Source organism: Polypterus senegalus, chromosome 12, assembly GCF_016835505.1.
Source record: "Polypterus senegalus isolate Bchr_013 chromosome 12, ASM1683550v1, whole genome shotgun sequence".
Classification (NCBI taxonomy): Eukaryota; Metazoa; Chordata; class Cladistia; order Polypteriformes; family Polypteridae; genus Polypterus; species Polypterus senegalus.
This window is the reverse complement of record NC_053165.1, coordinates 45770341-45797793: the sequence shown is the minus strand read 5'-3', so window position 1 is coordinate 45797793 and position 27453 is coordinate 45770341. Positions and strand designations below refer to the sequence as shown.

The 27453-nt window shown below is 39.1% G+C and overlaps 1 protein-coding gene across 2 annotated transcripts in view; it reads left to right on the top strand.

The window, feature by feature from the left end:
- The window catches only part of lamb2 (laminin, beta 2 (laminin S)), a 202954-nt gene extending 176454 nt beyond the window's left edge, over window positions 1–26500 (top strand). The window contains exons 30-35 of one of the 2 annotated variants that reach the window (XM_039771054.1): window positions 5349–5493; window positions 12268–12475; window positions 13001–13142; window positions 21931–22107; window positions 22818–22977; window positions 25715–26500. In XM_039771054.1, the coding sequence (XP_039626988.1) occupies window positions 5349–5493; window positions 12268–12475; window positions 13001–13142; window positions 21931–22107; window positions 22818–22977; window positions 25715–25851 (969 nt within the window). In that variant the 3' untranslated portion in view covers window positions 25852–26500. The remainder of the gene's footprint in view (window positions 1–5348; window positions 5494–12267; window positions 12476–13000; window positions 13143–21930; window positions 22108–22817; window positions 22978–25714) is intronic. The other variant, XM_039771055.1, reaches the window with a different exon arrangement.
- Window positions 26501–27453: the final 953 nt, after the last annotated feature.

The window sequence follows — 27453 nt, the reverse complement described above, 5'->3', positions numbered from 1 at the left end:
TCTACCAGTGTTGTTTATGCAGTATACAATTATGAATGTAGTATACTATTGCATTTACAAAAAAATGTGTGTGTACTGTATATCTATACATATAAAAGGCAAGGCCCTCAGTGACACTAATTCTCCCACTTTCCATATTGGTGGGAAGCTGAAATTTTGCATGTTTATTCCTTGCAGTGTACTTACATAAGTTAGATATGTTTCATGTCCTATTGCAATACTCAAGGGGGAGAAACGGGTGTACACCCTAAACTGTATATTTAGATAGGGGAAACCCCTTCTCACTATTTCTGTGACTTCCAATATACGTAGGAAGCCCAAATTTCCCATGCTCATCCATTACACTGTACTTACAAACTTTAAGTATGTTACATTTCGCACCATGCCCCGTAACGAACTTTTGAAAATAATGTCTTTCATCATTATGCCGTAAGGAACTTTCAGAACCCCTCCTTTTGGTGGTTTCATTCCTTGTATCCGTTAACAGAGGATTTATTTCATGGCAGAGACACACAAGGGCCGCCCCCGGTCCCCCTTCCTTTTTCTGCACGGCCGCTGTCCACGCACCTACCACGTAGTTGGCTCCCTGCCTATATACATTAACGACACCCCGCGCTCATGTGCCTCCTCACTCATTTTCATACCCTCTGACCTCCCATTCCAATTCAAACGTCTCCAATTTCCAGTAAGGGTCTGTTTCGCTATGACAATAAATAAGTCACAGGGCCAGACTCTAAAAAAGGTCTCCATTGACTTGGCACAAGATTGTTTTTCACATGGCTAACTCTACGTTGCATGCTCAAGAGTAAACTCAGTAGACAGCTTGGTCATTTTACAGGCCGAGGGCAGAACTGCAAACGTTGTTAACAAAGAGATCTTTACATCCTAAGAATGTGCATTTCTCATACACAACATTCACAATCATAAATTAAACTCTTTACAATCATCAAATTTACTGTCAATACTAAAATAGGCCTACGACAATTACATTTACAATCATGTTACATTATTTTTAAAATGTTTCCTTTTCTTGTTTCTTGTTTAACACACTACATCTCTGCTGCATAGCATGGGTATTTTGCTAGTATATGTATATATGAGTATTTACTGCATATACTGTTGCATTCTGGGCTATGAGTTGCACAAGTGAATCATAATAAACAGCTCATTTTAAAACATATCCTTTATTTGTGAAGTAGCAGAAACAGAGTTTAGAGTCTTCTAGCAACAAACAAAAGAGAAAGAAAAATTGAACTATTCTTCAACAAAGTTCAATTCCATTACAGTCTTCTCAGACAATAAAATCCAAAAGCATCTTCTTCTGTGTTGCTCTGCTTCAGAGAGGGTGGGGATGCCACATTCAAAGCCAGGAAAAAAGGCAGATGCCCTGTAGCTTGGGAAAGCTAAGGCATGAGTGAAACAGACACTGTTATAGAGTTTTATTACCATGAGATATGTGAATTGCACATTAAGGCAGTTAATCCTGCATCTCTCTGACTATTGTTTGTAAGAAAATGTGTCTGAAAGTAAAAAATGGTCAGGGAAGCAAAAGCACATCATCTTCCATCCAATACTTCAGTACACACTGTACAGTATAATGATATATACACACAGAAACACACAAACGCACATTAATAGATAATATATATATATATATATACAAATATACATATGCTTACGTGCATATATAAGATTTGGGGCACCTCAGGTCCAATATTATAAATATCCAATATTAAAACCAATTAAATTTAACAATATTAAATATTAAATTACTATTAAATATCCAATATTAAAACCTCCAAAGTAAATGCATAATGGAATAAATACATAATTAGTGATGTCTTGATGGCCTGTAAATGACTTCTTTCCTGTCAGAGGCCAGGTCCAGAGTGACATCGGACTTCCCATGCTGATTAATTATGTGCAGAGGAAGCAAAAGGATTGTAGACAGGAAATGGCATCAGTAGTCCTCCAGCAAGTTATCCCTTATTCTAGAGGAAGTGTAAGCTGTGCTAATGGCTTTGGCTTACCCAATTCCTTCCCCATACTTTTAGCCAAACCTAAAATCAAGCTCATATGCTTGACAATAAATACAATTTTGAACAAACAGCAAAATGACAACTTACTAGATAATACTCCATAAACCAGAGTCAGTACTTCTTCTTCTTTGGCTTATTGGCATTTGGCAAGAAGCTGTTAGGTACATTATTACCCTCTTCTGAACTGGAGTATGAGTTAAGATATCTATTTTAACACACGATTCTCCAACCCCTGTAATTAAACAAGTTTCATAATCTATAAAAATGTATTCTTGAGAAACTGCATTAGATATTTAAAGCCATAATTCTGAGAACACATCTGAAGAATATTATCAATATGAAATTGTGAAAACCACCGTTCTTTCTCATGAGACTCACTTCTTTAAGTAGTTGTGGCCTTTATATTGGTTCATCCCTGGGAGAGGAGGTGCTTGTTGGGGAAGTGAGTGTGTATTCATGTGTCATCAACTATCAGTTCCTCTGATCTGTAGATAAAATAGGAACAGAAGTGAATGACAGCACCCTCCCACAGCCTGGAGAGGAATTACATTCAGTGCTCAAGCCCTTTATATATACAGTAGTTTTGTAAGCCTGTGCTGTGAAAAGCCCGGGCTCCTGGAAACATTTGAAGTTGTCTGAAAAAACAATTGAAATGCAGAGTTGGCGATTTTGTTATGCGGATGTGCTCGCCCTCCTTGTCTATTAGTGGGTAAGCAAGTTTCTCTCTCCTCGGAAGTTTCATTTTGCCGATGTTCTCGCCTCGCTTGTGTATATATATTGTGACACTAGGGGTCGCTGTTGCTCCTCCAAACCCGCAGATAACACATCCAGTCACCAGGTAAAAATATCAGAAGTAATTTTAATTTTTTCTGTACTGTGCACAAAGCACCTCCACCTCCACAATACTCAATAATCAACACAATAATATCAAGAAATCAACAACAATCAATCCTCCACTCCACCAAGTAGCTCTGTAACACTCCCTCCCAACTCCGGCTCGGTCTGCTGGGTTTCCCATCGTCCTTTTTATAGTCCTCGACCCGGAAGTGCTTCTGTCTCTCAGTCCATGTGATTCCATAGCACTTCTGTGTCAAATGAAAACTCTTATTTTTCTTCAACCCGGAAGTACTTCATTTCTTCCATCCCCGTGACTAGGGAGTACTTCCGGGCTATTATAGAAACAATCATGTCTCCCTGCAGCGTCCCCTGGCAGCCCCCCACGGTATCCAGCAGGGCTGTGAAGCCGAAGTGCATTGTCCATGATGTCCTGCGGGAATTCGCCGCATCTCCATGTTGCAGGGAAGACTCCATCTAGCGGTGTGGGGGTATTGGTCGCGATGAACGGCCGGCCATAGTCCACAATATATATATATACAGTGGAACCTCGAGATTCGAGTTTAATGCGTTCCAGCACTGAGCTCGTATAGCGAATTTCTCATATATAGAACAAACTTTCCCATTGAAAATAATGGAAATCCAGTTAATCCGTTCCGCACTCCCAAAAATATTAACATAAAAATCAATTTTCCTGATAAATAATATATACGTGTTATATACAGTAAGTGGAACCTCTGTTTGCAAGTAACTTAGTTTACGAGTGTTTTGCAAGATGAGCTAAATTTTTTAATTTTGACTTGATAAAACGAGCGATGCCTTGCAATACAAGTAGTATGGATACACTTTGTCTGCTGAGCGTCATGTGATCATAACTGAGCTGATGGTTCTTCTCTCTCGTGCGCGTCTCTCTCTCCTTATCTCTCTGGCTCGCGCACGCGTCTCTCTCTCTCTTTCCTTATCTCTCTCGCTCGCTCGCTCGCACGGGCATCTCTCTCTCCTTATCTCTCTCACTCGCGCGCGCGCACCTCTTTCTCTCTCTCTCTCTCCTCTTGAGGGCAATCGTCTCCTATTCTCTGTCTGCATGTCCGCGATATTTTTGGATACGCTTATACAGTGAACTGCTACAGTGAAACAATGAAATTACAAGCGCACAAACGCGTAGATCCTCACGCTACGGGAGAACAAGGAACACTGAGTGAGCTGACGGGCTGGCAGCATCAGCTTGGGTGAATCCCCGAGTCGAGGCAGATCGGGAAACGCGTCACGCATACCCACAGCCTGGCTCGTGGCTCTTTACGCGAGCCAGTGCTCGTATTTAGATCCGAATTTTTTGCTCATACTTTCCTCTTATCTTGAATTTCTTGTATACAGAGGTGATCGTATCTCGAGATTCCACTGTATATATATATATATTATTTTTTTAAGCCAAATAAGTTATATCAAGAGATACCAATATTGGCTCAGTATTTTTTTTTCTATTTCTTACATTTTGGGAGGTGACAGCATTTCTATAACTAAATGTGGTACCCATCCATATGCTGGTATTAGCTTTAGAAAAGCAGCAGGCATGTCATCACAAGACACAAAACATAAACGTAGTAATATTTTAACATGCAGTTGAACCTTTTTGTCATTATTTTAGAAGTTTCCACTAAATGGAACTACTGCATCATTCTCCATAGCAACGATCTAAATTGGAAAGAACAGCCCACTAGCACATAGATTTCCGACATGCATTTAACACCATGCTTATTTGTTGGCATGCTTTTGTCCCTCACTCTTCGGTCAGTGTGCCATTTTATTTGCCTTCGTAATTGCTACTGCACATTCCCTAGATTCTGAGAAGCAACACAAAACCCTAAATCTTTTTCAAAGGTCGGTTTGTCTTATGCTATCTTGATGCACACTGGGTCAATTTAGATTTGCCAGTTAATCTAACCTGTGTATCACTGGCAATCTGTGAAAACAATTGAGTATTTGGAGAAAAACCCAAGTGGGAAACATCTGGATATGGGTTTAATATATAAGGCATCAGCACAAACCACTGCGCTACCCATCATACTTTGATAGTACTTTGTGTTTTTTATTAAAGAAAATTAAATTATATACTGTATTTTAATACAGTCTTGATTATCTTATCTTAGTTCTTCAAAAACAAAGGTTACTGTCTAGCACTAAACTTAGATGATTATAATAATAATCCTCAAATTGCAACTTTCCTCTCTTGACTAATTAATGCATAATCTGGTTCAATACAAGGGGGTTATTAATGGTAATCGTTTATCACGGTGCCTGAAAGTGGTGAAAGGTTGCATGTTTGTTGGATATGCAAAAAAATAAATAAATTCCCTGTACACATGACAATAATAATGGTCTAACCTGAAAAATCTTTTTTCTTCTCACAGATCCACTGTTCATGTTTGAAATGTATAGATACAGTAACTGAATACTTAACAATACATCTTCTTTCAGGTGGCAGAGGCAAAGTTGAAGGCAGAAGATGCCAAGGTGCGTGCACAAGCAGCCCTAGATAAGGCCAATGCCACTAAGGCCAGAGTGGAGAAGTCAAACAATGAGCTGAGGGACCTGATCAATCAGATCCGTAACTTTCTCACACGTGAGTACATCCAACATGGTGGAATGCTTCAGCCAAAGCTCTCAGGATTCAGGGTATAAAGACAATGGAAGTCAGCTTCCTAGTGTTGGACAGTTTCCAGGTTTTGGCTTTAATGTGAAAAGGTTATTATGTACTAGCCTGGGGTGTGGAAGATTTTATTACAAAATGCAGGCTGGTTTCAATCAATCAATTAATCAACCAGCTTTATTTAAAGTGTAAAATCACCATGCAGCAGGGTCCCAATACACTTAAAAAATTAGAAGAATACATGAGACATGATATAAAATAAACAAATAAAGCAACATCAATGTTAAAGGAATAATATATATAGTATAAAATCCTAAGCCTAAAAGTGCAACAGTAACGTTTTTATATCATGTTTTTTGTCACGCTTTAAATCTGGCTTATTTTAAAACCTACATATATGTTTGGTATCATTCTTTTCAGAATTTATTGAACTTTAATGTGATGTTGTTGGATTTTCAGATTCTTATTCCGTTTTTAAATTCTAAACTAAAAAATATCAAGAACTCATGTTATGCAAAACGGGAATTTGTGCCAAAAGAATTAACCACTTCTGGGGCCGGAAATAAAACACAAAGAGTAGGACAGCTGCTGTAAGGGCTCTTAAGTGTTCGAAACGCCATGCAATATGCAGCTCACGCAGCACGGCAGCAGCAGCAAGCCAGCAGCTGATCAAGCAAAGAGGACGTAAAAAAAAAACTATTTGCTTCCCATTGTTTCACCGTTTAAGAAGGGGCTTCGGGAGAGCGACCGCGTCTCCTTGGGGTGTGTTCAGCCCCCCTTTTCACAACGCGAGTGGCAGAGACCCGAAGTGGGTGGCAAGCGAAGCGAGCAGGGGGGAACCCCTTAGTATATATATATATAAAAATCCAACATCTGTCTGTCTGTCTATATGTCTGTCCACTTTAACTTGAGAGAACTACATAACTGATTTAGATCAGGTTTTTCTATAATTTGCTTGAACATTCCGGTTGATTTTGCAACTTCTCTCATTGCACTAAGTATCATGCTTCACTTGCGGTACAAACCTAGAGAGACCCTGCAGGCCGAGGGGCCCTCCACATTCACGCGCCAGCCACCGATCGAGTCGCTCTACCTCTCACCACATGTTGGAGCGTACCTTGCCTCTGCTTAGCTAGTGATACCTGTTTGTTCAGCAGACATTATCACTTAGAGATTGTTAAGGAGTAACATTTGATGTTTTTGAGAGACAAATCAGAGCTACATGTGTTTTAGAGGGTACCTGTTCATTGGCAGAGATATCATGGCCATGTGCTTTTCTCCCGTCAGAGCTGAACACGATCAGATACAGTGCCAACGTTTCACGTTGGAGTGTACCTACTGTTCGCTTGGCCAGAATTACATTTTTTTTAATAGATTTTTAAAGTTTGTTATGTTTTACTACTATGTGGATGGAGCCGCGAGGGTCAGTTAGTAACTAATAAAATTGGAATATAATAACATTAAAACATTAAAAGTTAAGGTATGTCAATAAAAAAATAATATACTAAGGAACATTTCAAGGGTGATAGACCTGACTGAATTCTAAGGCAAATTATAATGAAGGGAGTAAAGGTGGGTTTTAAGTCTTGATTTAAAAGTCTCAATTGATTGTGCTTCTCTTACACATAATGGCAGGCCATTCCAAACAGAAGGTGCACTTAACTGAGGGAATGACCAAAAATCCAGCATTAAGAGAGCGAAGAGGACATACTGGAGTGTATAGTGTAATTAGCTCGACTAAATAAGAAGGTGCAACTCCATGCAAGGCCTTATAGGTTAAAAGAAGAACTTTAAAATCAGATCTTTCTTGTACTAGTAACCAGTGAAGGGAAGCTAGAAAGGGTGTTATGTGCTGAAATGTTCTCGTTTTTGTCAAGATTCTAGCTGCAGCATTCTGAACAAACTGAAGACTTCTGGTGGCAGGACCGGAGAAAAGGGCATTATAATAATCAAGTCTAGAAAAACAAATGCATGTATTGATGGCTCAGCATCATGCAGAGATAGAATAGATTGGATTCTTGCAGTATCACTAAGATGAAAAAAGTGCTGTCTGGGTAATAGACTGGAATGTGAGATGATTATCGAAAAGTTTTCCGAAGTTTTAATGGTTTAACTTTCACAGACAGAACAGCCATCAATATTAACACTCAAGTTCTCACACAGATGTCCATATTTGGCTGGTCTAACAACCAATAATTCTGTTTTATCAGAATTTTAGACCAGAAAGGTCATACTTGTCCATTTTTTAATTTCTGACAGACATGCATCTAAATTTAGCAGTTAGGAAAGGTAATTTGGCTTTACAGGTATATATAACTGCATATCTTCAGTGTAACAATGAAAATTAACACCATATATACAAATAATGTCAGCAAGGGGAAGCATATAGATAGAAAAAAGCATGGAGCCAAGAACTGATCCCTGGGGTACACCAAACTTTACTTCATAAAATTCAGAGATTTCATTGTTGTAACTTACATGTTGAGTTCTGTTTAATGAATAGGGACAAAACCATGAAAGTACCGTCCCCTGGATGCCAATATGTTTCTCCAAGCTTCTTAAATTGTAGAAATTGAAATGTAAATTTATAGTCCTTCTGGATATCTCCTGACAGACATGTTTCTCTTCAATCTTTAAACTCACTCCACAAAGTCAGATGTCCAGATCAGGACTGCAGTTTTGCAAATATCTGAGCTGTTGATAGTAAATTTGAACCTCTGTGCAGTTTATAGTGCCTTCAGAAAGTATTCAGACCCCTTCACTTTTTTCTTACATTTGGTTTTGTTGCCTGTAGTGGGCTGGTTTCCTGCCCGGGGTTTGTTTCCTGCCTTGCGCCCTGTGTTGGCTGGGATTGGCTCCAGCAGACCCCCGTGACCCTGTAGTTAGGATATAGCGGGTTAGATAATGAATGGATGGATGGTTTTGTTGCAGCCTTGTGCTAAAATCATTTAAATTATTTTTCTTCCTTGTCAAGCAACACTCAACACCCCAAAGCAAAAACAGGATTTTATGAGATTTTGCAAATGTGTTAAAAATAAAAAACTGTAACCTCACTTTGACACAAGTGTTCAGACCCTTTATTCAGCACATAATTGATGTACCGTTGTCTGCATTTACAGTCTAGAGTCATCTTGGGTCTGATGTAACAAGCTTTGCCCATCTGTATTTGTGGATTTTATGACATTTTGTTCTGCAAATCCTCTCAAACTCTGTCAGGTGTAAGTGGACAGCAATTTTCAGGTCTTTCCAGAGATGTTCAATCTGGGGTCTTGCTGGACCACTCAAGGATATTCCCAGACTTGTCCTTAAGCCACTCCTGTGTTACCTTTGCTTTGTGCTTAGGGTCATTGTCCTGCTGGAATGCAAACCTTCAGCCCAATCTGAGGTCCAGAGCACTCTGGAGCAGGTTTTTATTAAAGATATCTCTGTACTTTGCTCCGTTCACCTTTTCTTCAACCTTGACTAGTATGCCAGTCCATGTCACTGGAAAACAACCCCACAGCATGATGCTGCCACCACCGTGGTTCACTTTTGGAATAGTAATGTGCAAGATATAAGTCATGCCTGTTTTTCTGCAGATGTGACACTTACAACCTTGGCTTCATCAGACCAGAGAATCTTGTTTCTTAAAGTCAGAGTCCTTTAGGTGTTGTTTTCCAAGCTACAAGCGAGCATTCACGTGTCATCTGGCCACTTTCCCATAAAGCCCATATTAGTGGAGTGCCGCAGTGGTAGCCACACTTTAGGAAGTTCCACCCACCTCCATACAGGTTCCCTGGAGCTCGGCCAGAGTGGGTTCTTGATCACCACTCTTAACAAGACCCTTCCCCTCTGAATACTCAGTTTTGCCGAGCTGCCTGCTGCAAACATATTCCATTTAAGAATTATGGAGACCACCTTCTCTGCAGCAGAAATTTTTTCTATCCTTCCCCAGATCTGTGTCTTGGCATTCTGTCTGTGAGCTCTGCAGACAATTCATTTGATCTCATGGCTTGGCTTTTGCTGTGATCCCCATTGCTAACTGTGGGACCTTCTCTAGACAGTTGCTTGCCTTTGGTAATCATGTGCAATCAGTTGAATTAACTACAGGTTGTCAGTGATGATCAAGAGAATGTGACATACCTGAGCCATATGTTAAGGGTCATAGCAAAGGCTGTGAATACTTGTACCAATATAATATTTCAGTTTTTTATTTAAAAACAAAATGAAATAAATTCCTAAAATCCTATTTTCGCTTTGCCGTTCTGTGGTATCGAGTGTTGTTTGAAAATGCAAAAAAATTTCATGATTTTGCACAAAATGTGCAAAAAACGAAGGGCTGTGATTGCTTTTTGAGGGCACTGTATTTAGACGCATCACTCTTGCCAAGAGATGCACATTTTATGAGTAGTTAAGTCCAATGTAAAGCTCTTTGGCCAGTTCAGTTAGTTTAGTGTTTTACAATCATTAGAACATTAGAATATTCTAGACAAGAACAGGCCATTCAGCCCAACAAAGCTCGCCAGTCCTATCCACTTATTTCTTCCAAAAAAAACATCAAGTTGAGTTTTGAAAGTCCCTAACGTCTTACTGTTTATCACACTACTTGGTAGCTTATTCCAAGTGTCTATCGTTCTTTGTGTAAAGAAAAACATCCTAATGTTTGTGCAAAATTTACCCTTAACAAGTTTCCAACTGTGTCCCCGTGTTCTTGATAAACTCATTTTAAAATACAAGTCTCAATCCACTGTACTAATTCCCTTCATAATTTTAAAAGCTTCAATTATGTCACCTCTTAATCGTCTTTTATTTAAACTGTATAGGTTCAGCTCTTTTAATCTTTCCTCATAATTCAACCCCTGTAGCCCTGAAATCAGCCTAGTCGCTCTTCTCTGGACCTTTTCTAGTGCTGCTATGTCCTTTTTGTAGCCTGGAGACCAAAACTGCACACAGTACTCCAGATGAGGCCACACCACTGCGTTATAAAGGTTGAGCAGAACCTCCTTGGACTTGTACTCCACACATCAAGGTGCTATATTACCTGACATTCTGTTAGCCTTCTTAATGGCTTCTGAACACTGTCGGGAAGTCGATAGTTTAGAGTCCACTATGACTCCTATATCCTTCTCATAAGGTGTACTCTCGATTTTCTGACCGCCCATTGTGTATTCAAACCTAACATTTTTTTTTTGAATCTGCCCAAACCTGCATGCTATCCAAGTCCTTCTGTAATGGTATAACGGAATCCAAATTATCTGCTAATCCACCTATCTTGGTATCATCTGCAAACTTAACCGGTTGGTTACTTATATTCCTATCTAAATCATTTATATACTGTATTAAAAATAGCAGCGGCCCCAGCACTGACCCCTGCTCGTCACCACTCTTAACATCATCCAATTCTGATGAGGTTCCTCACACCATCACCCTCTGCTTCCTGTGTTTGAGCCAATTCTGCACCCATCTAAAAACATCAACCTGAACTCCCACTTCTTTTAATTTGATGCCAACCTCTCATGTGGCACCTTATCAAATGCTTTCTGAAAGTCCAGATAAATAATATCATATGCTCCACTCTGATCGTATCCTTTTGTTGCCTCCTCATAGAATTCCAGCATGTTAGTAAAACACAACCTCCCTCTTCTGAACCCATGCTGACTGTTCAGAATAACTCCTGTCCTTGCCAGGTGTTTGTTCAACCTTATCCTTAATAATTCCTTCCATTAATTTGCCTGTGATACACATTAAGCTTACTGGCCTATAGTTGCTTGGATCTACCCTGTCACCCTTTTATATACTGGGATGATATTTGCCATTTTCCAGTCCTTCTGAATGTCTTCAGTGCGCAGTGACTTCCTAAAAATGTGTGTCAATCACATAACATAACATTCTCAAATCTACTTAATCCATTTCAGGGTCTTGTGGGACCACAACTTATCCTAGGGGCTTTGGGTGCAAAGCAGGATTTGGCCCTGGACAGGGTGCCACTACTTCACAGGGCCTACTGGAACAAACTCACAATGATATTGAGGCCAGTTTAGCATTAACAATTTACTTAAAGCTCATGTCTTTGAGAGGAAAACAACACATGGGAAGAACATGCACACAAATGATCAGGCACAAAACTGAACCAAGGGCAACTGGGTCCATCAAGAAACAACAGTAGCTGCTGTGTTGCTGTGGCATCCATGTTTGTAGCATCTGAATAACAGAGCAGTATCTAGCACAAGAAGATTAGAAAGAAAAATGCAGATTTTTGTCAATGCACATTGCAATTCCTTTTGAGCTACTCTTTACTATTAAACTGCCTGACTGCTGAAAGTACACATATTGTCTTGTATCTCATTCCTTCTGTTCTGCACTACAGGATTCATTTGCAAGAAATGGATTGTGTATTGCAGTGGATGAGTAGGATAATAAAAGATTTAATGAAGCTTTTTTAACAGTTTGCCTGCCTATAGATGGTCCACAGATTAAACCCAGTGACTCTGGTTTCTGTTTTAGTCATGCATAACTTTATCCTAAGAATGCATGTTTCCAAAACACAAGCCAGAGCCAAGGACAGAACTCCCTGAAAAAATGATATACAGTATAAACATTTGTTTGTCAGGTCTGCTGGGCTGTACACACTGTAAAAGTGGATACTGCTTACAATATTTCCTTATACTTTAACTGGAGCCTAAAAGTGCATTGTAAAGCTCAAAAATGTAAAAATCAAAGTAATAATCAAAACCTTGAATTAATTAGTATTTTACTATTTGTTACCAGAGGAGGGAGCTGATCCTGACAGCATTGAAATGGTAGCAAGTCGGGTCCTCCAGCTATCCATCCCTGCATCTCCTGAACAGATCCAACATCTTGCCGAAGAGATCAAAGACCGTGTCAACAGCCTCTCCAATGTGGACTCCATTTTGGAGCAAACCAATGATGATGTGCGCAAAGCAGAACAGCTTCTGCAAGATGCCAAGAGGGCCAGGTACTGCAAATTTCTCTTATACAATACAATACAATACAATTTATTTTTGTTTAGCCCAAAATCACACAAGGAGTGCCGCAATGGGCTTTAACAGGCCCTGCCTCTTGACAGCCCCCCAGCCTTGACTCTCTAAGAAGACAAGGAAAAACTCACAAACAGTAGGGAAAAAATGGAAGAAACCTCGGGAAAGGCAGTTCAAAGAGAGACCCCTTTCCAGGTAGGTTGGGCGTGCAGTGGGTGTCAAAAAAAGGGGGTCAATACAATACAATACACAGAACAGAACAAATCCTCAATACAGTATACAAATAAAAATTTTAGAAGTACGTAGCAGAATTTAACAGTAGATGATATCACATAATATGATTTGGATTTGTTTAGATTCTTCAGATTTTGATGTTTTAACTATTGCACTTGGTGGGGTGTGGATGATGAAAAAAATTATTTCATTTATAAGGAAATTATTTTTGTGTAGCAAACCATCTGTTCCTATGTGTCTTTTAACTTATTCAATCTTTCCTTGATCAGGACTCGAGCAGAAAGTGTGAAGAACACAGCAGAAATGGTAAAGCAGGCATTGGAGGATGCTCGCAAGGCTCAAACAGCTGCTGAGAGGGCAATACAGCGTGCAAAGAATGACATTGACCAGACAGAGGATAAACTTACCCAGGTACAATAACCCTGAGGAAAGCATTTCAGTGTTATTTCATGTAGCAATATGTTCTGCTTTGCCTTCTAGTGAAAAAAGATAAACTGAATCAAAAGGAAGACATACAATAACAAAAGCTGTAAATCCAAGAATATGAAATGTTGCAAAAAATATACACTTACTAGGCTGACCCGCCTTTTAAGGCGACCGACTTTTAAGTTGACCACTTCTTAAGGCAATTCAATATGTGGATCAATTTGATATTTTATACAAACTCATTCATTTGGTTATATTGCATTTGAGCGGTATTACTTTAATACTCGGAGTTTCTGTTATTTTTGTGATGAAATTTAAACTTTTTTTCTATATTGAGGTCGCCCTTTTGAACCCCCTTGCTATTTACTACGCGGTGAGGCATTTGTACTCCATCAACATTAATTATTTCCAGAGACATAATTTTGTCTATTTTTCCAGCGCATCGCACAAAAGCAAGGGAGCGATGGGAGCACCAGAACTCTGCTCACATCATGTCGCTTCGTACCGCAAGCTGCAAGTAGTAAGTCTGTGATAAGCGGAATACCGCTACGCTTTCCACTCACAGGACGGATGGACAATCCCGACCGCTTTTATATAGTAAGAAAGAAGAAGAAGATATCGCACAGTCTGGAGTAGAACATCATCTTTTACCTGGAAAAAGGAAACTACAAATCCCATCGTGCATTGCAAAATGGACGGGACGTGTGTGAAACTCCGCGCCTGCGTAGCACTCACGGGACGGAAGGACAATCCCAACCGCTTTTATATAGAAGGATTAATTACCAAATGATTTGTTTCAATTGGAAAAAAATGTCAACTTGACTTCTCTGTAATGAACTGGCATCACACCAGGGACTTTTTACATTTTTTTGTACCTTTTGCTACTGGGGTAAATTCCCTACAGCTGCCTACAAAACTAATGTTTATACAGTAATATGGTGTTTAGAATTTTACATGAAAATATCTGCATAAAATATCAAACATTATATGTTGACCGAACAGAGAGACACTGTCTAAAGTTACACTTCAGAAAAATACAGAAAAAAACACATGTGTAGATCTTTAACGTCATGGATGGTTATTTCATAGCCTTGCTAAACATTAATAGTTTAGCCGGACCCCAGAAACTGTATGAATGGGTTCTGCCAGTCTACCCACCCGTATACAGTTATAACTTAGCTAAATAATGAAATGCTGCCTTTTTATACAAAATAATTTTCCTAGTCTTATACAGTTGAAATGTGAGATTTGGTATCCATATGTCAAATTTTTGCTCTTTCTGCAGATTTTTGGATTGTCTACGCAGCACTCAATATATTTTATCATTAGAACAGTGACAGTGACAGTTGCTGGTTATTTTCTTGTGGAGGCCACGGTTTTATGCTCAAAATGTATGGCTGCAGCCATGTTGCTTATGGCACAAACATCTGCTGCTAGTGTCATGATTGGTTATTGCCATTTCACGAGACTTCATTGTGCGTTCTCAATTTAAAATGATGGTGCAGCAAGGACTTAATCCATATATTAGATTTCCTCAGAAATTAAAAGAAACATCTTTTGTAGTTTAGCACAGAAACTAATCTACAGTAGATTGGACCATTTTGCTTGCTCTTTCTTGACTTTGATTGTCATTTCAGTGCATTGGAATTTTAATAAATAGAACTTCTGACTTTTCTCTGATATTCTGGCCCTTTTGCCTAACCTGCCCTCAGTTCTCTTCAGTCCTGCCTTTTGGTGCCTCAGTTATCATTAGAAGAAGCTAAAAGAAAACTTGAGTGCTGGGGCTCTGACCTGTTTATGTTTCTTTGGAATTTGAACTCATGTTCTTCTGTCTCATGGTGGCTTCTGCCTGTCTCTTTGACTTCGACTATTGTCTGTCCTGTTTGGTGCCATCTGTTGTTAGCACCGTTGACCTCACTGAGATTATAACATATTCTTAAGGTGATGTACAGTCAGCAGTTTTAAAGTATCAAGAAAAAACTATTTTATTAGGTCAAACAGAAGTAATGAATGTTAAAAAAAAGCATTTTTTAGTCTCCAGTGAAAACCACATCCATTATATTTCCCTAAATCACACTATTCATCTACATTCTGTCCCACATATTTATTTTACCATCTGTCCTCTTCTGCCAGTTTTGAAGGAAATCATCAGACAACAATCCTTTAAATTGTATATTTTGTGTTACACTCTGTATTTTGTTCTTCATGCAACAATTCTATAGTAATCTTACATTAAATTAGGTGCAGTTTAAAATTGTAATTTTACGAATGATATATACAAGCACACTGTGTAATTCCAATAATGCAGCTACATTAAGTAATAATTGAACATCTTCAACTAAGCAGTAACAAAAAACAATCTCCAAACTACATGCTTGTTATGTACACTTAGTGTCATTAGTTTCCTGCACAGACTAGAGTACAATGAAACTCATACTTGCATGTGCTAATTAACATATAACACACTTAACCCAAGAATCACACACGTGTTCACCAGAACCATGTTACAGGCACGTTCAATATCATCACCAGTTGTCAGCATGGATGGACAACACGATTGTTCAACCTGATTGATCTACGTCTGTGACACTCATGAAGTCATTCTTGAAATGTTCAATCTATATGAAGGTACTTCTGATACTCCATTAGTCCAAAAACTAAGGAAACAAACCCCGGGCAGGGTGCCAGCCCACCTCAGGGCCTGTCTTATTAGAACATTTCTAAAAAATAAATCATTTATTATGATCAAACAGTTACTCAATATTTGAGTAGTCTTTTCACCAAATACTTTTTTACTCTTACTTGAGTAATTTTTTGGATGGCTACTTTTTACTTCTACTTGAGTAATATTATTTTGAAGTAACGCTACTCTTACTTGAGTACAATTTTTAGCTACTCTACCCACCTCTGTGTATAAATGTCTCGGTCTGTGGAGTGAACAATCAATTAATACAATTCATTTTCTTTTATGCTTTTCTACTTCTATTACCTCATCTAAAATATCATGTCAACTGAATCTTAATATGCATAGCATTATTATTTCATCCAATCAAGTAGTGCCACCAGTATTTTCTGACTCCTTTCGACTGTCCCGTTTACCTGAATGTTGCCTTGTAAACAGGGGTGATCTGTGGACTCTTCTATTGAACTTAGCACTGCTTCATTGGAGGGTTGATTGGGTTTTCCGATTATTTATCCTTGCTTTCTAGAGGGTTGTTCTATACTCACTTACCTCATTCTAACCTTGGAAAGTCAAGCTGGTGGTTACTCTAAGGTGAGGCAGACCTCACATGCTTAAGTTTTATCCATGTTTAGTTAACCCTTTAATTACCTTTAGTCTTTTTCCTTATGTGTTAATAATTCATTGCTACAACTTCACTTAAGTATATACTGTAATAATTTGTAAAAGAAATATATTAACAAAAAAATCCATAAAGCCTAAATGGAGACAGCAATTAAAGAGAGCAGAAGAATGGGGAGAAAACAATATGTTAGGCTACCATTATGTGGAATATGGTTTGTGACAATTCAGCCCCTGGTAATCCTTTACCAGGTATGAATTCTCCTACACCATCTTCAGAACTCCACTTTATATACCATAGATACCAAAGAAAATAAATATGTCATGGCCTTAAAGAAACTGGCCTCCCACTCACTTCCTAGACATTTTGGTATGCAGTATACTATAGCACAGGGTTATTATGCCTTCAAGTACAAAAATGGTTGCCCATCAAAGGACAAGTAGGAACCTTGCCCAAGGCAAAAGAGTGGTCAAGACACAAAAAAGATTAATTACCAAAAAGGCAAAAAGTAATGATTACCACAATCCAAAACATTAGACAAAAGTCATAGTCAAAAGTACTAAAACAACAATTAACCGACAGAGTCCCTAATAAGAAAGTGAGTATGAGCAAAGATTCTCACACAGCACCATGCCACTATCTTTTATACTCACAGCAGTAATGACATCACACATTGTGTAATGTGGGTCATGTGACTGGCAATAGCCATGGTAATAGTAAACAATATGGCCACACCTAGTTCAAAATGGTGGCATCTGAGGAATATGAAATGGCCTAGCAATAAAATCAAAATGATAAATAAAATACATGAAAATAATAATCAGATCTCAGAAAATATCCTAAAGTGACCATGACAAGGGTTTTCTGTATTATTAGACTGTATCGATTGATGTCATTTTCTCCCATTCATTTTATAAAATTTTATGTATATATGCAGCAATTAACGCAGAGCAAAAGTAGCAGGCATAACTTAGTTACAGTATATACATAATCTTGTTTCTGTAATAGAAAAAAAACAAACTGAGAGGTGAATGATACAGTTGGAAAAATGTTTTGTGAATACTTTGGATTTTTATGTGAATTTCCCCTTGGGATTAATAAAGTATCTATCTATCTATCTATCTATCTATCTATCTATCTATCTATCTATCTATCTATCTATCTATCTATCTATCTATCTATCTATCTATCTATCTATCTATTTACCAATGTTTCTGAATTAATTACTCATTCTTAAATACACCCTAAGATACATTAACTTGGGCGGCACAGTGGCGCAGTGGTAGTGCTGCTGCCTCGCAGTTAGGAGACCTGGGTTCGCTTCCCAGGTCCTCCCTGGGTGGAGTTTGCATGTTCTCCCCGTGTCTATGTGGGTTTGCTCTGGTTTCCTCCCACAGTCCAAAGACATGCAGGGTAGGTGCATTGGCGATTCTAAATTGTCCCTAGTGTGTGTGTGTGTGCCCTGCAGTGGGCTGTTGCCCTGCCCAGGGTTTTTTTGCTGGGATTGGCTCCAGCAGACCCCTGTGACCCTGTTGTTTGGATTCAGTGGGTTGGAAAATGGATGGATACATTAACTTCATTCACTCTTTTAGCCACGGTGGCCTTTGGTTCTGCGCTGATGTCATTGGTGCCGAACCTTCCCCGTGTGCTTCAACCCCTAATCATGACACCATTCACTTGGTGGTTTGGCAGTGGTGGTGAAATCATTGCATGCCAGCTCCTGACCTACAGCCGAACTCCTCCCTTCTGTGCCATAACCAGAAGGAGGCTCTCCATTCCTGTGAGCAGCTTTGCTTTTCTCCCAAATATTCCCAGGGCAGTGAGTTCTGACCACGTAGACTGTGCTGGGAATCCCCTACAACAGACCTCGACACTGAACAACCATGCTTGCCTCCCTTAATCTGTGCACTTTTGGACCAAGTCCTGGGGCCTCATGTATAAACAGTGCGTACGCACAGAAATGTTGCGTAAGAACTTTTCCACATTCAAATCGCAATGTATAAAACCTACACTTGGCGTAAAGCCACGCACTTTTCCACGGTACCTCATGCCTTGTTGTACGCAAGTTCTCCGCTCGGTTTTGCAAACTGGCGGCACCCAGCGTCAAAGCAATGGTACTGTTCCTGTGTGGTTACTCATTATTTTCATGACGCGGCTTTATAAATACACAGAAACTAACCGCATATTGTTTATTAGTGTAATGCATCTGATTGTAATTAACTCGTAACAATATAATGGTTCAGGGAACAGCCATAGTATTCCAAATACCATAACTGCTTTAGCGTTGTTACTCTCACTTCTTCTTCTTCTTCTTCTTCTTCTTCTTCTTCTTCTTCTTCTTCTTCTTCTTTCAGCTCCTCCCGTTAGGAGTTGCCACAGCGGATCATCTTTTTCCATATTACTCTCACTGCATGACTCGGAGTATTTATATCACTGTATCTGAGTGTGAATCACAGCAGCAGCTGATCGGAAAGAGAATTATCGGTATACAGCTTTAAGGACACGCTGTGTCAGCCACTGCAAAACGTTTTAAAGCCTTTCCTGTACAGAACTCGCGGTTCAGAAACAGTTTCATCCCAAGAACTTTAAATGCACTCAATCAATTGCTCCTTGTAGAACGGTTTGTACTTATAAGTACAATCACCCCACTGTAAACTTGCACTACAGTTATAATATCTCACAACCTGGGCCACTTTATAAAGCGTATTTACATATGATGACAATATCATTTTTAAGGTGAAATGCAGCAAAATATGTTTGTTAAATTATACACATAAAACTTTAACTTCATTTAAATAATCTATATTCTTCACTGGGAGTGTCGTGAAGGATAGAATAATTAAACATGTACTACGAAGATATTTCAATGTTCTTTAAACGTTTTGAAGAATCGGCGCTAAGCTTACAGATGGCTTAACGTCTATTACAGAGCTGATTGTCTGGCGATCGGTTACTTGGGGAAAGAAAAGCACTGACTGCAGTGACGGCTACGCCAATATATATTGAATATAAAACAGAAAGAGAAAATAACAACACAGCTAAAAAACGCAGCGACAAATTTCGACAATAAATTATTTCATCGAAGTGAAACACATGTTTAATAACGTGCTTTAACTCCTATCATCATGAAAATGACATCACGTATACATCTCAGTATTTTAGTTATTCAGAGAGCTGTAATATCACAAATATAATGGACTCTGTGTCCAGTTGGAGGAAGAGAGCCAGTTTAAGAAGCAAGTAGTGATTCACACACATAGAGCACATACGAGTAGAAGATCAAATACAAAACAAAGCATTTAACGTGCTACTTTAATTACGATGTGATTTGAGAAACTGGTTGATTAAACGATTTTAAGATGAAGTTTATAATGTTCTACTAAATGACAAAATAAACTACGTGATTAAAGTGGAAATGTCTAGATTGAAGTTGACATTTCATGCTTTTTCCCCACCGTGTGCCTTTTTTCTCTGTACCCTAATAAACTTTCATATGACACTCAGACAGTGGGCTTACAACTCTTCTTTTCACGGCAACTTTGATATGTGACTTCTTTTTTATTTCCGGCACTATGCGATTTTGTGAATGTGAGCTTTCAAGTTTCTCCAACACGCTATGTCACTCGATCAACTTCATTTTGTTGATTATACCACGGTTTATTTGAACAAATAGTATGTTTTTCCTTTGCCTCCACTTGGTATTCGCTGAAATTCTTATATTTTCCCGTGCTTTTCCCATTGTCTTTTCACAGAAGGCTGTGCTTAAGGGCGATTTATATTGATTTGCATATTCAAATAGGCGTAATTCTGGGAGGATTTGGGGCGTTACATAATGCGCGTGCACGAGCGTTAGTTTTCACGCTGATCGGGATTTATGTAACGGAAGAACGTGGAAGTTGGAGTACGCACAGATTCCTGCATCTGGATTTTTCTGTGCGTAAGCACATTTCGGCTTTTGTGCTTACGCCATGTTATAGTGCGAGTTCTACGCACGGCGTTATACATGAGGCCCCAGGTACTTGGTGGCTTTCCTCTCATGCGCTCTTGCAACGGGACAGTCAATTCATTCAGGATGACATTCTGCACCTGCTCTGATCAAATGATAATGATAGGGACAGCTGGGAGGAACTGCAGCATCCTTTCCAGGTCCCACCCTCATCTGCCACCTGTGTGTCTTCTGGAAGATGTTACTTTTTGTCTTTCTAGCAGTGATGAACTGGATAGGTAATGCTAGTTTTCCATGGGTTCATTGAGGCTTTTGCCTCACCTGCTCCACAACGTCTTCTAGAAACAAATGCCCTTTGTCGTGTATCTCCCACGAGTGAGGGCAGTTGTGCATCCTGTCCGAATGTAGGCCACGATGCCTTTCTTCTCATGTAGGTTGCACAGTGGATTTTTCCTAAGTGTCACCTTTGTAAGTTTACTGGTGATGGAAGGATGTTGCACACTGACCTTAACAGAAAGGAGATCTGGAATGGTTCCAGACTCTACAGTTCAGCCCATGAGACTTTCCTGTTGGGGAGGTCCTACCTAGACCATACTCCCTGGAATGCCAGCTCGCCAGCCTTTCTCTTCCAGGTGTCCAATTTTGTCCTGGATCATTTCTGTCCTTTCACCTGCATCTGCTTTCTTCCATTACCAGAAGTGGGCCCAAGCCCCTCTCTTATAATACGTGGGCACACAATGATGTCCTTTAAGTTCAGTGCACTTTTGGCTTGTGCCACTGCAATGGCGGCTTCTCACTTACATCCTCATTGTTATCTCTGCATATCAATCCAGCTCCTTACTGGAGTCTCACTGGAGTCATTATCCTAAAATGTAATCTGACTTACAACTAATAGACAAATACAATCGAAATAAACTAAAAACGCACAAACAATTGCACTACTACATTTTGTCCAAGTGAATCACAATATTCAAATATTCAGGGTCCAAGCTGGAAAAAGTATGTGAGCCCTTGTTTTATGTGTCCAGGAAAACCTTTGTTGTGCTTTCTACATCAGAATACAATAGCAGTTGATAACAACACATTATGAAATGTTTTGCATATCCAAACACAGTAGCCACATGTCTAGAGATGGGAGTTGGACTGTCTGTGTTTACAACTGATTTAATGAGACATAAATAGGCAGTGCTAATAAACAGTATAATACTACAACTTTCACTAAAGTCTGTAGTGTACATCACCATTTTGGATTGGCATCATGATCTGAAGACAGACACACTCAAACTTAACAGACCAGCCCTGAGTTTCTGAGTTGGAAATCTAATTCAAGGGAGCGATATAGTTGAAAACTCTTACTAGGAATTTGGAAATTCTGACTTCAAATGGGACACAGCATTAGTAACTGGTAGAACCTCATTTAGTAGCAGTAACTGCCACCAAATATTTCCTGTAGCTGTTGATCAGACTTTTACAATGGCTATGCACAATGTGAAAAGAAATCTGATAAACCTGCATCTCTCCTCAGATGCGCTCGGCGACGGACATCAATGAGAAAAATCTGAAGGATGCCATGGATCGCCTGGGTTTGATTGGCAGGCAGATTGATGATCTGAAAACAAAGCGAGCCAACAACAGCCTGATGGCATCTCGGGCAGAGGAGACAGCAACGATGGCAAGAGATAAAGCCAATGAAGCCAAAACGGTAAGATGCTCATTTTTCTTCTCTCCAGAAATGCACAATTCTTCTCATAGTATATTTATTGTTCATTGGATAGACATTTGTTTAATATTATGAAATAATAACAAAAAAATGAAAGTTAAATATGAAGATGAAACGAGCCATCACAGTGAGGCATTGTAAAGTCATATTGCATATTAGGTATAAAGGAGTACCAGAAGCATTTCTTTACACCCTTCTACTGAAAAATCCTTTGGCTGAAATTACTCAATGTTAGTGTGTCAGAAAGAGTTTTGTCTTCATTTTCTCCTCCAATATTACCTCCAGCAGTTTGAAAGTGCATCCCATAGCTGAAACTGTCTTTTTAATTAGCTCATTGATCCGGTAGGCCTCTCTTGAAGTGATTTTACCTGCCCAGCACACCACAGTATAAAAAAATTGCACTGGCCATCACAAAGTCTGAGTCTGCGCTGCCCTTTCTTCTATGGTTCCTCTGTGTTCTGAGACCAGTCCAGTCTGTCATTCATGTGGACCCACAAATACCTGTAGCAACTGCACCACCTTCAAATCTACTCCCTCAATACAGGGATTATAAATGTACGCTAATCTCTGAAATTTTAAATTAGTATAAAGGTGTGCTTGTCTTCTACTATGGAATCAATCCCTGTCTTGCTGCAGTTATACAGTTAATTTTTTTTTCAAACTAATTTAATTGCCTTTCTTTTCTCATGTAGATTCTGGATGGCGAGTTGACTGACAAATATAAAACGGTTCAAGACCTCGTTGACAGGAAAGCCAAAACGGTCCAGGAGGCAAAACGCAAAGCAGAGAAACTGCGTGATGAAGCCAAGCAGCTGCTGAAGGAGGCACACAACAAGCTACAGCGGCTGAATGGTAAGAATGAGTGCCATATCTGTGCTTCCCTCGTTCTTTGATCCACATGATAGATAGATAGATAGATAGATAGATAGATAGATAGATAGATAGATAGATAGATAGATAGATAGATATTCATCTTAGTATAGATAGATAGATAGATAGATAGATAGATAGATAGATAGATAGATAGATAGATAGATAGATAGATAGATAGATAAGGACACTCTATAATAGATAGATAGATAGATAGATAGATAGATAGATAGATAGATAGATAGATAGATAGATAGATAGATAGATAAGGACACTCTATAATAGATAGATAGATAGATAGATAGATAGATAGATAGATAGATAAGGACACTCTATAATAGATAGATAGATAGATAGATAGATAGATAGATAGATAGATAGATAGATAGATAGATAGATAGATAGATAGATAGATAAGGGGTGCTGTCGTCCCCTTGAACCCTCAGACTTGACACCAAACACCAGGTAAAAGTCCAATAATTGAATTTATTTGAACTAAACAGTGCACAAAGCACCCTCCTCTCCACAATACTCATATATCAATACAATAACACAATTCTCAATAATCCTCCACTCCCAGACGCATTGCCACCCTTCCACCCAGCTCAGCTCACTGTGGGATTTTCCACAGTCCTTTATAGTACGTGATCCGGAAGTGCATCCGAACCCTGTGTCCATGTGACTTCCTAGCACTTCCGGGTCAGATCCAAAGTCTTCTTTTCATCCCAGAAGTACGTCATTCTTCCTGTCACAGTGACTAAGACATACTTCTGGGTGATAGGGCACATACGAGTCTCTGGGCCTCCCTACAGCATCCTCTGTTGGCCCCCAAGGTATCCAGCAGAGCTGTAAAGGGAAACTCCACTGTCCATGATTCCCTGCTGGCATTCGGGGCACCTCCATACTGCAGGGAGGGCTCCACCTCGCGGCCTGGGGGTATTGGCCGGGATCACTGGCCGGCCATATTCCACAATAGATAGATAGATAGATAGATTCACACTATGGTCTGAACACACACCCGATTTATTAAAAAGCAAAGAAATTTAAAATAAGTAAAATTTATGACTTGACTGTCACAATTATAAATCATTCAATTTCCCCTATTCGCTTACAGAAGCAATGCCCTCTGTTTAATTTTAAGAAATTCTTTAGGACTGTACCCCTGCTATGGAGGCTACATTTCTAATTTTGTTGGAAAGAAGTGGCATTTCATTACAGCTACTTAAGTGAAATTTTACTTTCACTTTCAGCCCCAGTAGACAGTGAAGTAACAGAGAATATGTTCTACTAACATTAGATTTGAATTAATCAATTCATGTTTCTTTATTCTGTGGTGGGCTGGCACCCTACCCGGGTTTGTTCCTGCCTTGTGTCCTTTGCTGGCTGGGATTGGCTCCAGCAGACCCCCGTGACCCTGTATTAGGATATAGTGGGTTGGAGAATGAATGAATGTTTCTTCATCCTGTTAAGAATCTCTCAAAAAAATACATCTTTTGTAAGGCAGAAACTCAGCTTACTTGCTAAACAAACAATAGGGACTCAAAACAAAAATAAAATTGCCCATAACTATCCACAAATATTCAGAAAATATTGAAAAAGGTTGTTCAAAAACTATGGAGGCTATTGTTTTTATTGCTGTTTCTAGATGCAACACCAAAAAGAGTGGGTGAGCACTTACACTGTGCCGATATGTCGCTTTTGGTGTGAATTAGTGGTCAGTGAAATTATCTGACCTCTGACTAAAAGCACAAATTAAGTAGTGGAAGATGTTCAAGAGTCTTTCGGTCCAAAATTGAGGGGACATGACAGTTAAGTTGAAGAAGAGATGCCCACTTTTGCCACCATTCCCCCAACCCTCCAAATGCTACAGCCCTGGGCATACTAAGTAGGTCATGAAACAATAAGTTCATTCTGGGCGTTCTTAGATTTTACATATGGCCCAACATTTAAAGTGTCATGATTACTTTTGGATGACCTTATAGGTGATCTTTCCTTTCTTTGCTTCAGGAACCTGGCAGATTCCATTCAGACCAAACCTGAGCCGAAGTGTCACATATTACTGTTACTGAAGGCACAATTAGCTTGTTAATTCAGTGGGCCTCTCTTGAGGTGATGTTACCAGCCCAGCACACCACAGCATAGAAAATCGCACTGGCCATTACAGAGTCCGACTCTGCTCTGCTCTTTCTTCTATATTTCCTTTGTGTTCCAAGACCAGTCCAGTCTGTCATTGACATGGACCCTCAAGTACTTGGATGACCTTATAGATAGGCTGCTCACTCATTGCTTCAGGAACCTGAACTTAATTCAGACCAAACATGAGCTGAGGTGTCACATTACAGTTACTGAAAGGACAAGCATTTTATGTACCGACTGCTTCTGGCATGGACACTCTGTGTAACGTCACCCATAAAACACAAATAGCAGTATGACTTTTGATATGTGGAGCATTTTCTTTTATGATAGTAACATTACAATACACAATGAAATTAATGAGACTGACTAAAAACGTCCAAATATGTCAGGACTGGAAGACCTCACAAAAATGTGTTAGACTGGATCCCAGGGCTGTACAGACAGGAATATAATAACGTAATGATTTTTTACCATAAAAGTTTTCTTTAATATTAGTTTTACTAACAAAGTTTTTGAAGTTTTTGTCATTTGAGCAGTCAGAGTTTATACAATGTTCCTAATTTGATATATTTTTCTTAATCAGATCTAGAAAAGGATTACATGGCAAATGAGAAAATACTGGAAAGAAAAGCTTCACAGCTGGATGGGCTGGAAGAAAAAATGAGAGGCATCCTGGGTGCCATCAACCAACAGATACAGATCTACAACACTTGCCAGTAATGCCCACATGTAGCAAGCCTGAACTGCAGAAACATGAAAAGGTCTGTCAAGCAAGCTCAACATCATGAACCTGAAATGCTACTGCTTTCATTTGGACTCGGAGAATCATACATTTTTTTTATCAAATGATATAGGGTCTCATATTTTCATTCTAATAGAAGTTATTGATTCGTTTTGCTTTCAGTACATTAACTTATTGAAAGTATATTTTTTTAAATAAATACAGTACTTCAAAAAGGTTAATCTTAGGTGTTCAAAGTGTTTCATAAATAGTGTTTAAAGCAATCAAATAATTGTAAATAAAGCATTTTTATGGCTGTATTGGAAAGAAAACTATAGCAGAACAGAACTAGTCCCTCCTGACCCCACATTTTTAATGAAAATCTATTTTTCTCCAAAATATTTGATCTATTATTTATTATTATTCTATAATACAAAGTACACAACATATGCAGTAATTAATCCTGTCATTGCACAATAAAGTGAAAATAAAAGCAGAAGGGATGCAAACTTGACTTGACTCTCCTTATTTCATGTGTCTAATGGTCAGTATGCATTGTAGTCTTGTTAGCTCTGTAAAACTTCCTATGATTGTGCATGCACTATATCAAATAAAGATTTCTTCATTAAATATGTAACTTTACAAGTCATAATCTGCAGTTTGGGTCATTCATATAGTGTAATCCAGGAGTTCCCAGCTCTGTTTCTGGAGGGCCACAGTGGCTACAGGTTATTCATTCTGTTTTCTTAATTAGTGACCAGTGTTTGCTATTAATTAACTTCATTAAATTGATTTGCTATTTAAGACTCAGACCCTTTCAATCAGGGATGAGCACCGTCGGTCTTGAGGGGCTGCAGTGGCTGCAGGTTTTTGTTCCAACCCAGTTGCTTCATGAGAAATCATTCATTGCTGATGAGGCACTTATTGCTCAAGTGACATTTATCTGCTTAATTTTAGTTATCTCACTAACTTTTTGAACCCTTCATTAGTTATTTTATTCTTAAACAGCAGCACTCACTGCTTTGAATTGCTCCTTATTAGCAGTGAAATGAATATATTAAAGGAACCAGCAGTTCTTCATCTGTCGGGTTTCCATTTAAAACTGTTTGATTTGATTGATTGAAGTACTCAGAAGGAAACTGAAGACAAAAAACTGAAGGATTGAAAATGACTTATCTGTTTTAGGCTCCAAATCATTTGGCTGATATCATTACAGTACTACTTTTTACTACTTGGACATGGAGAGGACTCGCTCTCTATGTGAACACAAGGTGGTGCAACTCTAGACATGTAAACGTCAAAATCTCCACTTGCTGCAGGGACATCAAACTGCTGGCCGTAAGTCTGCATCCCTATTACTTGCCCAGAGAGTTTGGACACAACATTGTTGTTATTGTTTACATCCCCCCTCGAGCGAACGATAGTGGAGATAGCGGGTGACGTCATCCATTCCGCGGTTGCTAAGTTACAAACACAGCACCCCGAGGCGTTTGTGCTAATCGCTGGAGACTTTAATCATGTGACGCTGGACAAAACATTACCTGCCTTCTCCCAGTATGTGGATTGTAACACCCAGGGAAATAGGACTATCGACCTACTGT